An 11,745-nucleotide genomic window follows, 5' to 3' on the forward strand; every position below is an offset into this window, starting at 1 on the left:
AGGCCCCCATAGGAACCATTCTGTGAAGAGGCGGCAGCCACAGAGATGGAGGCAACTGGACTCGTCATCCTTGTTCCCTGACACTGGTTTCCCTTCCGCATTGCACAGCCCCCATTGTAGGCTAGGGATTTCCCTTTGGGTTTAGGCCGAGTAAGTATGCTGATTCTTAGGGCTGTGTTGCAAGGTAAGATAATAATTCAGTGTACACCAAACCTGAATGGCTTCAGATAGACTTGTCAAGATGCTTGGCTAGGTAAGGAAAGCCAGTGGGACAGTGAGCAGAAAGTATGGGAACTGTACATAAGAAGAGCCTGGAAAGCCTGGATTTGGGGTCAAAGACATCCCCATGGCAAATCTTTCTCAGCCAAAGACCATGCACCAGCAAGTTAAGAAGTCTGCTGTCCTGTTAGAGCACAGAGGAGCTTGTAACAAAGAGGAATCTGGTGAAATGTGCAAGAGAACTCATTACACAGGGCATAAACCACAACAGAGAATTACCGCATCTAAAACAGGCCAAGATTTGAAAAACCCTGATATAGAGAAAGTGCTATTATTTTGCCGATCAAAGTATAAGCTTCTTGAGTTCAGAATCCAAGTCATTGAGCTAATGGTGCTCAATGATTAGAGCATCCTGTGTGTGTGTGTATATTTAGCCAGTCGTGAGAGCATTCTGTAAATAGATAAATTCAATGTAAGTCAGATTTCTTTTGAAAAGTAACCATTTCTGTTTCCTCAGTTCCTCCTCCGAAATTATCCCAAAGGGACATGTCATTCACTAGAAAATTCCAGCTTGCCAGGCATTAGGAGAAAAATACTTCACAGTATGTTTCCAGAAACGAGAAAATGAGGGAGCATGGTCAGAAGCAAGGGTGCAGGTGAATGAAGATATTGGGATTGGTTAAAAAAAAATAAGGCTAGCACAACAGACAACATACACCTGTGGCCATGTGATGGCCTTTAGCATCAAGGAACAGGGGTAAACATCAAGGGGCATGGTAACTTATATTTTATTGGTAATAAAGTAGATGAAAAATCATATTTTAAATGATATGCCTTCAAGCATGTGCTACATCAAGGTGTTGACAGCATCATTTTTCCAAGAGATGAGAAAGTAAATTTTAGCAGTTTCCAAGTAGTAAGTATCTTGATTACCAAGGAGCAGTGGGATGCAAAGTTAGCCGGTGAAAACAAATGATTGATCCTTTTAACACTCTTGCCTTCTTTTCCCCCCTGCATGGCTCATTATTCTGCTGCATTAATTTAATCTTTCCTATTGTACTGAATTAGGTGCTAACATTCTCTTATCATCCCTGTGGGAATCATGATTGTTTATTTGTAGGTGACTATAATTGTTTTTATCGATCCCCAATTGTGGAAGGTATAAAAAGTGCCATGGCTGATGGCCAGCTGGTACATAGTGCTATGTGCATGACTGACAAATTACAAGACAATATTTGGCCCAAGAGGTGACTCTTCTGGAATTTTTTAAGGCATTTGATAGTTATCACTAGGTCTCTCCAAGCTAAGAAGCATAAACAACTTCATATATATCAGCTCAAGTCTTTTTGTTGCTGATTCTATTGAACCTCCACAAGGTCAACTGGGGTGTAAAATTTATACTACCTCCTTTCTAGTACACCCACACAGCAGGAGAGTTTAGAAATGGTGCAGCTATAAGAATTCCCAGATGCAGTGCCATCCAGGCCAGCAAATTCCCTTAGGAACCCAGATCATCAGGGCATTTATTTAGAGTGAAGTGAAAGTCACTCAGTTGTGTCCAACTCTTTGTGACCCCAAGGACTATATAGTCCATGAGATTCTCTAGGCCAGAATACTGGAGTGGGTAGTCTTTCCCTTCTCCAGGAGATCTTCCCAACCCAGGGATCAAACCCATTGCAGGCAGATTCTTTACCAACTGAGTCACCAGGGAAGCCCCTTTATTTATTTGGAAGAATTTCTCTATTAATCCAGCAGCTGCCAATCTTCCACTGAAAGTATCATTATATGGATATTAGCTGGAAGTATTGAGAAGAAACCACTTTACTAGCCCAGGCAAGTATTATGGGTAGGAAACCTCATATGATTTTACATCCCAAATATGTCGGAGGCACCAAGGGGGAAAAATGCAACTCTTTAATTAAGTGATGGTTGTAGGACAGGGCAGTTGGGCAGTATGAACCTCCTAGTCTGAATCAAATGCAACACAGCTTGCTTGAAGAGCTTTTGAGCTAATTATTATGCTGTCTCTCCAGAAACAAAATAAATCAGCTGAAGCTTGAAAGCCATCAATATCAGAAATGGGGTAAAATTTCCTTATTAGGTGGAGAGATGGAAAGATCTTTGACCAGAGGCCCAACCCTGAAATTCCTGACCCTCTTTTCCTGTGGTAAAGAGAAGACACATAGAGAAATCACTTTGACAACTGTACCCTATTTATCCTTTGAGGGTTTTGCTAGGAAAGCCTGGCTGTTGGAATCTCAGAAACAACTATGTGGGTTGGACCAGAAAGAGCCAGGGGAGCTTATTTTGCCAAGTAGGGGTCCATATGTCTCACAAACGATCCTCCCTTTGTCTCGGGGCTCTGATGCTATCTTGGTCCTTGACAGCAACTATGTGGAGAGACTAGCTTCTAGAAAAACACCTAAAAAGAAAACTGATTTGACTTAATTCAGATTTTTTTCTCACTCAAATTAATCTTTACCCTCAATGGTATGGTGGTGTCTTTGGTTTAGACAACCTAAAAAGAAAACCGATTTGACTTAATTCAGATTTTTTTCTCACTCAAATTAATCTTTACCCTCAGTGGTATGGTGGTGTCTTTGGTTTTAGACAGCCATTCCAGCACCTTCTATGAGCAATTGTGTGAAAGAGAAAAATATGGAGCTTCTCTCTCCAAAGTTGAGGGAGAGTAGCCACCACCACTGCCAGATAAAAGTATACACCCTTTCTATATATACCCCAGGCACTCCAAGGCATTCCCATGTTACAAACATGCATTTATTGAAACCTGACCAATTGTGTTATGTGCTTGTTAATTACACCCTTCATGCATGGAACATGGAACTGCCACATGGCTAAAGATGAAAACAGATTGACTATCATGGGTGATGATCACAGAATCATTTGATTTTAAAATGAGAGTAAACCTTAGATAAGCCTTAGTTAAACTATCTCATTCTAGGGAAAAGGAAACTAAGATGCCCCAAAGAAGCTAAGTTGTCCAAAGCTTCACATTCCAGTCATGTCACAGCTGGAATGGGAAACCAGACACCCTCAATCAGTTCTTTACTGTGCTTGGTATTAACTCTGAAACACACAGGTTCTGCTTTGTTACCGTATATTGTGATTAATTGCTTTAACATGTGTGGCCTTCCCCACTAGACAGTGTGCTCTTTAAGAAAATGTTCAGTATTCATCACCAACTTCTAGTATAGTCAGTAGCACATAATAGGATCCCCATGAATGTTTGTTAAAAAAAAATGGTGAATAAGTGGGTAAATATGTGAGACCTGTCTTTTCTTATCATGTGCAAATAAGTGCAGTAATTTTTTATGATCATTACTAATACTTGGTCAGCCTAGTAATGAAGACTAGATAGGGAGGATTGGAAGGTAGAAAAGTAGAAGGAAAAGGCAAGAAGAGGGAGGGAAAATACAATTCAACAGGAAGAATAACTGGAAAAAAAATCAGTATGTAGATAAAATTTCTAGATTTGATTTAGGAGCTTTTGGTCAAGACTCTTGTCTACTCTGATCTCTCCCAATTTTCAAATGACTTTTTCAGCAGATGGTGCTTTAAGCACTTCCCATTATTGCTGCTCCTCCTCAGACACCAGAATTGCAGGCTTGACTGCAGGTTGCATTGTATTATAGGCAAAGTCGCTCTCTTATATCTTCCCCTCCCTGTGGTATGTCTTCCCACCCATTTGGCACTTGTTCCTAACCCATGCTGCTGCAACTGTTGCTGTCACAGAGGAAAGTGCATGTAACTCAACGTGGTACTGTTTCTGGAATGTTTTCCATTTAGAAGACACACCAGGAGATAGAAAGGAAGTCATTTTACATATTGGCATTTCAGACTCAGTGACAAATAGGCAGAGGGGGTGGGTATAGATGCGCTGGGTTTGTTTTTCTTTGCAAATCAACCAATGTTGATGAAAATAAAGGCCAAAAACCCAGTGATCAACCCTCGCTGTGAGTTCCTTGCTCCTGAAATGCTTACCTGTTGAGATTTGATACTAAGTGGTGCCTGCTTATAAAAGAATAAAAGGATTCAGGGTCCGAACTGTAGCACATTGATGGCTTGGTCCTGGAGAACTGCAGCAAGGATGTTGGACATCAGTGGGAAAAAATTCTGGCAGGAATGTTGTACCAGTGGTGAAGTGGAGGAGGAAAAGGGACGACAGTGCGCCAGTTTACCAAGACATCTAGGTGGAAGACTGGAAATTTAGTCTTTTTTAGAAAGTGGTGCTACACAGTTGCCAGACAACCTGGGGTGACCCAGATGCCCCTATGGGGAAAGTTTTAAGAAGATAGGCAGTCACCTGTTTTGGATGGATTGGGTTGTCTTGGCCAAAGAAGAATATGGAGATCCAGCTTTTCATCCAACATTCCCTTGAACCATTTGCAACTTGATAGACTCCTCAAATCCACACTTATCTAACTACTCTATCCCTTCCGTTATTCTACTTCCCCTCTCCTTCTTAAACATACAAGCACACATCCTCATATCTGTGATACTGAACACTTCCTGGAACACTCTTCCCGCATATGGTCTGTTGAGCAAGTGGCATCTGTTGCTCATCATCAGGAGTAGAAGTCCAAACACTTCTGCCCACTGTATCTTAGTATTGGAGTCACCAAAGAAAACATAACACAGTCAAGCGCTGGATGGAACAGTGCTCTCCTCACATAGAGAAGAGAGACAGAGCAAGATCAGCTGTAAGAGTGGACATCAGTCCACAGTTAGCAGGTCCCTCCCAGCAGCTGACACAGGACTATTGGCCTGTGTGCAACCCTCTTGTACCACAGAACAAAGGACCCCATCCCCTTTTTGCAGTTATAGCAGTTATAGCAGTGAGGTTGGCCAGGTGCTATATGTCACATAAGCAGAGCAAAGGAGTACACAGTGAGTGTGAAACAGAAGAGGCTACTCTCACACAAGGTGGTAAGTCCAGCACCAGCTGCAAAAACTCATTGGTAAGGAAGTGTTCCAAGCCCAAGGCCTATTCTTATGTGACCAAGAGGGGGTTGAAAGACTGCCCACATGAGGCTGCCTTCCCAGTAGGCCCATATGGTTTCTCCCATTCATCCCTCCTGCCCTCTCTTTTCCCCAAATCTTTGTGTCTATTATCAAAAAGGCCTTCCCTGATCAACCTTTGTAACATAGCCATCTTCAGATCCAATCCTCTAGCCTCTGTGAAGACAAAAAGCCTTGTTTTGATACTTACTGTGTTTATATACCTGTGTCATCTGTGGCAGTGATGGGCAGAGAGTAGGTGCTCAGTTAAAACATGTTCAGCAGATTGGTAACACAGGTCTTATAAAGGAAAAATCTGTCTCATGATGCCAGGAAAACAGTGAAGGAAAACTTTGCAAATGCTTTCACAGACCAAGTCATTCACTTACGCTGCATCCAATTTTCACTTAGAAGCCCAGCAAGCCTTCAAGAAAGTGATATGTCCAGGTAAGGAAGATAACATCATTATCATTCAGCTCCCATCAGGGCTCCAAGCAACTTGAGAAAACCTGTCCTCTGATATACAGCACTAATTTGTGTCTTACGGAAAGTCAAATAAATTATTTTTCACCTGAAGGGAGCAGGATTATTTGACTCCAGATATTTGCCATATGGCTTCTCTTCCATACAACATAGCTTCTAGGCTTAAGGTGGTAAGAGTGAAAGCATGCCTATAAACAATTCAGAGATAATTCAAAATAAGTGTGTATCTTTGACAGATTGTCAAGTTTCCTTATGTTTTTCCCTGATAACAAGTGCTATGTTTTTGATAAAAGGTTGCTCATTTCTCATCACACTTTGCTGTTGCTCTGTATATGTCTTCTGTGTTGTTTTGTTTGTTGTTTGTTTGTTTTCATTCCCCCTACAGAGTCCAGTCAGGCTCTTATCTCAGCACGGGGTGGTTCACCTTCATTCTGGCCATGGATGCCTGTTATGGCATTCACGTCTACGGGATGATAAATGACACCTACTGCAAGTAAGATCACAGGAAATTATTTTTATGCATCTCCAATTCTGATATCTTGTCAAAATATCACAATTCATTTTAATACCATAAATCTGAGAAACAGATAAAGCAACAATTATTTCCTGGCATTCTTTGCTGACATGACATTTTATTGTCAGTGCATAAAGTTGTGACTTTTAGGGATGATAAAAAGAAAAATATTTACCACAGTCTAATGTCAAATGTCAGAAGGAACATTTTTCCCTTAGTCTGTGGCAAGTCAGGGACTTGTGGCTTGAAAATACAGAACAAGTTCAATGGTTATTTAATTTGCAGAACAGATTTGTTGTTTCTGCTGCTCTAATAGTTGATGAATGGCTATCTACTCAATGGTTATATTTGATCTTGAAGGACAAAATGTCCTGAAGCCTCAGAGAAGCTGATACCTTAACAAGAATTCCTGGAAATTATATTTCACTGCTAAGTGAGTAATCTGTTAGATCCTTATTTAAAATGCGTGTGTTTATCCACAGTATATCCCTGCTGGTAGGATAGTTTCTAATTAGATAATAAAACAAACCTTCCATGCTTCATCAAGGTAATGAAATAGATTTCCCTACCAACAATTGGCACAGTATCATTCAGAGAGTGTTTTAATCGTATTGTCAAATGGTACCTAAGCCACAGTCTTCATAATCAAATATTTCTATTTTAACTGTAAGCATAATGGAGCACAGATGAACCAAATATCTTACTCTGAAAATCATTAAACTTCTTCAAGCTCTGCTAAAGCAATCAGGTTATCCAAAGTTTGTTTCCATTATACACCATTTCCTCCCTCAAAGAATGGCTCTATGTTTGCATATAATTGGTGTGATGCATAAATTTTATTTGATTTATTAAAGCACTGAGGATCTAGTGTGTCTTTCTAAAAGCTTTTGTGTATAATAGCTTTTAACTGAGTTCATGGACAAGAATCAGGCATGGGTTTGCAAGTAATGCATTTACTGGGCACATAATGGATTCTAATAAATGAGTGCTTCATTTTTCATCTCAGTCTTTCTCTCCTTTTCTTTTTTTCTTTTCTAGGACAGAAGGGTATAGAAAAGTTCCCTACCATTACTATGAACAAGGAAGAGATGAATGTGATGAATATTTTCTTCATGAACATGCCCCATATGGGGGGCATAGATTTATCACTGAAAAGAAAGTGTTTGCTAAATGGGCCAAGAAACACAGGATAATATTTACACACCCAAACTGGACAGTGTCTTGATGTTGACTTTTCTGACCTTGCCACACCACTTGACATGATCATGATGCTGAGACTGTGATGCTAATGATGCTGATGCTGATGATGGTGATGATAAAGACAACAACGATGATCAAGTTTCTGTACATTCTCAGATATGGATGGTGATTCTACCTGTAATTTGAATTTGGGATTTTGTGGAGGCTGGTTGTGCTCATTACGTTCTTTCTGAAGGTTCAACATTACATATTGCACTTTATAATTTAACTGGAATTGAAATGAAGGCCAGTAATATGACAACAGTGACCTAAGAAATTGGAAGATTATCCTTCAAGATAGCTGCCCAGGATTCTTAGACCGTGAATAACTTCCAAAATCCCTGGGATTTGACCTCATGAGGCAAGGTTACTGACTCTAGTCTCTTGAGCCTGAGCAGCTCCACCATCTTGAAGAATGGTTGATTGTCAAACACTGACCCAAGAAATGCTCTCTGGGTAAACTTGCCATAGTGACAGCTTGGCCTCGGGGCAGGGAAGAAATCTTTCTGACTTACCATCTTCCTACAGTACCTCCAACAGATAAAGCCTCAGGCCATTTCCTTATTAACGAGGAAGATACCATGGACACCCTACCCATCAAGATTACTTGACTATCTCAAACACTTCATTCAGAATGGGCCAACTAGCAAATCTTGATGAATTTCTACTCTCATCACTCCATTCTTACTACCCCTCCTCCAATATAACTAAACATATTATTAGAATGATATGTATTAATGTTTAGTTATTTTTGGTCAAGTCCTAGATATTTCAGAAAGCTATTTAACATATAATATACCAACACTGTAATAACATATACTGTGAAAACATTCTTAAAACATAACCAAAAGGGTTTACTAACTCTACTACAACATCCAACAACACAAAATTTGATGCTTTTTAAAATCATGAAACAAGGAAAGCAAAGCGTATTTTTACATCAATTTGTATCCTACCATACTTCATAATATATATTTGTATATTCAAATTTCTATTTTATAGGCCCAAGATGTGTCTCTCCACACATTACATTATCATTGCCAAGTGCCAACTGTTAGACATGGAGAGGAAATGATTTCTTGTATTTAATTTGACTGGAGCTTTTGCCTTCTTGGGGGTTTATTTTCCCCAGAGTGTATCAATTGCTATACCACAATAACACAATAATAATGACCTTGATGTCCAAAGTGCTTTGTCATGTAGAGTCTTTCACATATGCTGTCTCATGTGACACCAGTGACCACCCCACTAGGCTATTGTCTACACATTCTGACATATTAGCAGATGATCTATAATTTGTTAATTGCTCTAATATATTCCAGATTGCTCCCCTTGCTAATATTTGTGTAGAATAGCATTTGTGTAGACTAGCGACCAATGTATTTCAGTGCCAAATAAATGTATTATAACAAGATTATGCAGAAAATATCCCAAGGATGGTCTTGGCCATAGACTAGGACTCCTGTGAACAAAGGGTACTTTTGATTTTTTTCCCCATGACTCCATTTAGGTGGGGAAAAGATGAGGTAAAGGGACAACAGGAAGGAATAGAAGCCAAGAAATATAGTTTCTTGTCTCCATCTTAAGATTACTTTGTTCTCCAGACACTCGTTGCTTGTCAAATATTAGAGGGTTAAATTACTGAGAGAGGAACTCAGAGACCAAAGACATCCTCACCAGTATTCAGAGGACAAAGCTGGGCTCAACATACAGCCTGCTTCGGAGGCTGGAAGTGATGATACTTTTCACCTCAGGAGCTCTCTGTAGGTCTCTACCAGTGCTAAGTCCCACCATTAGCTATCCTTAAAATGGGTCCCTTTGTGCAAAATCTTCTTTCCTGTTCTCTTCTGCCATTTCAATACCTCAGTACTCACATCCATAAAAATGACCAAGTGCCACTTTCATTGTTGAAACTGTTATTATTGTTTTTCTTTTGCTGTTTCCTCATGTGATTTTCAGTTGTATATATGTTAGTTTTTGTAAGCTAATGATGGATAGAAATGCCCACTCAAAGCAAAATAAACAGATGAAAATGTCACGGTTGTAATACAGACAGCTTTCCCCCCCTGTTGTGATAGAGAATTCCACTTTTAAATAAAAACGAAACCTTGGTTATCAGAGTGTTTCAAGGAATGACATAATGTAGTTGATTTAGTTTTCTGGTAAATGGAAGGAAAACCCTATCTGTTATACTGAGAAACTTCAAAAAACATCCATGTTCTCCTGCCTCACTGTGGTGCTCTGTGATGGAGACTTCTGCAAAGCCCTGTATCCCTCACTCTGTGATGCAGATATGTGTAAAATAGGGAGTGTTTCCTTTGGAGGGGTAAGGAGGGGCCTCCCCATCCCTTTTTTTCCCTTAAACCCCAGTTTTACACTTTTTATTGTTGTCTTCTTTTTCCGCTGAGATTGGGAAACAAAAATCAGATTATTCTCATTGTGCAGGTCTAATTGAATGACTTCCAGTGCCATCATCATTTTGATAGAATTACATGACTTATTTTTCTTTGTAGTCTTAACATTCTCTGCTTCCATTTCCTGTTCTACTTCTTTTAAAAATTATTTTATTATTCTTATTGTTATTTTATTTATTTCTACTTTTTGGCTATGCCCCATGACATGTGGGATCTTAGTTCCCCAACCAGTGATCAGACTTGCATCCCCTGCATTGGAAGCACAGAGTCTTAACTGCTGGGCTACCAGGAAAGTCCCATTTACCCTCAGCTTTCTACTGCTAGAGGAAATACAAAGTCTAATTTGTCCTATGTTGAGAAATTTTCCACCTAAGGTTTACTGATACAGAAGCAGATGGTAAAGGAGCAAAATTCAAGGAGAGAACTTTTTGTGCAAATTTCTGGTCCACATCACAGGTTCTAGTTAACTAAAAAGGGATTTTGCCCAGCGTCTAAACATTGAAAAATTTGACTAAACTCATTGATCAATGATATGTATGTATCTCAGAAGTTAATTAATATTTGTAAAAAATAAAAATATTTCCATATCATCCAAGACTCTAGGCAAATGGACTCTGGAAAATGGCCACGATTTTCTGAAATGAACATAAATATGTGCAAATTAAAAATAATAAAGTAAATATTATTTTTAGTTCTGCAGAATCCTTGATGAAAAGCAAGAAAATTTTAAAGGGTTTTTTTAAATTAATGTTTGAATCCTTTCTAAGTTAGTCTAGTGATAAGTAGTAGTTATTTATATTTTTATGGTAATAATGTGAGTGAGTTAGAAACCTTTTAAAATATATGATTTTACATTGTTATCAAATCTATCAAAGAAAAAACAATTTGGAAGGATGTTTGTATATATGCACATAGAGTCTCTATGTATATATGTGTATTCATGTGTGTTTGTGTGCATACAAAAGTATACATGCAAACCTGTATTTCTCACTGATGTGTATGAATTACAAAAAATCTAGTTTAGACTTGATCTGAAATTTGTTGGGTTACATTTTGAATCTTGAAGAAGAAAGAAGATCCAGATTAAATGTACTGATTGCTAAGAGTATGTAAAACACAATCAGCAGCTGGCCAAAAGAATAAAGCTAGAGAAGCTGCTAAATCCAGAACTGAGGACACAATTATATGCCACAGCAGTCACAAATCAGACCTGGAAGTACAGCAATCTGTATCACAGGCTCTGCCGATTGCAGCTCAGCTAAAGTCACATTGAAAAACATCGCATCAAGCTCCATTCACACTGACGTGAATGAACACCGGTCTCCTTATTCAAATAAGCCTGTCTTTACCATAAGCAGATTCTGATTTGCATGATTCTTACTATATGGCTAGAGAACTGTGACCATTGTGAAAAAAAGAAAATTATATAAGGAGATTGCTCCTTGAAGATTTGGAATGAATCAGCTCATGTGGGAACAAGGGTCTGAACTGGGGACCTCACTGACCTTTCCAGAAGAGAATCACTCATTACTTCCTTAGGGAAAAAAAAAACAAAAACACTAAAGTACTTCACAAAGTGGCATTAATTGGACATTAATTATAAGCTCAGTTTAATTTCAATAAGCAAGAAAATATAATCAGATGACTCATTTAAAAAAAGATAAGTAGTGTTTCATGTGGCATGTCAAATGCAAAGAACAAACTCTGTTGTCCAGTGTCAGTTGTTTGCATGTCTTAGCACAATAAATAATTTATAGTCCCAGGGCCAAGAGGGGAAAATGCTTTTTCCTTGACTGAAGCTTTAAAAGGCAAGACCTCATCATTTTCATAGTATACGTAGATGACGTGACTGAAGGA

The 11,745-nt window shown here is 38.9% G+C and overlaps 1 protein-coding gene across 1 annotated transcript in view; it reads left to right on the top strand.

Moving 5' to 3' along the window:
* The window catches only part of ST6GALNAC3 (ST6 N-acetylgalactosaminide alpha-2,6-sialyltransferase 3), a 645,967-nt gene extending 635,960 nt beyond the window's left edge, over window positions 1-10,007 (top strand). The window contains exons 4-5 of the mRNA XM_088834865.1: window positions 6,107-6,214; window positions 7,274-10,007. Of these exons, the coding sequence (XP_088690991.1) occupies window positions 6,107-6,214; window positions 7,274-7,460 (295 nt within the window). The 3' untranslated portion in view covers window positions 7,461-10,007. The remainder of the gene's footprint in view (window positions 1-6,106; window positions 6,215-7,273) is intronic.
* Window positions 10,008-11,745: the final 1,738 nt, after the last annotated feature.

The sequence above is a fragment of the Moschus berezovskii genome, chromosome 4, assembly GCF_049115385.1.
Source record: "Moschus berezovskii isolate FMDL1 chromosome 4, NW_MosBer_1.0, whole genome shotgun sequence".
NCBI classification, from domain to species: domain Eukaryota; kingdom Metazoa; phylum Chordata; class Mammalia; order Artiodactyla; family Moschidae; genus Moschus; species Moschus berezovskii.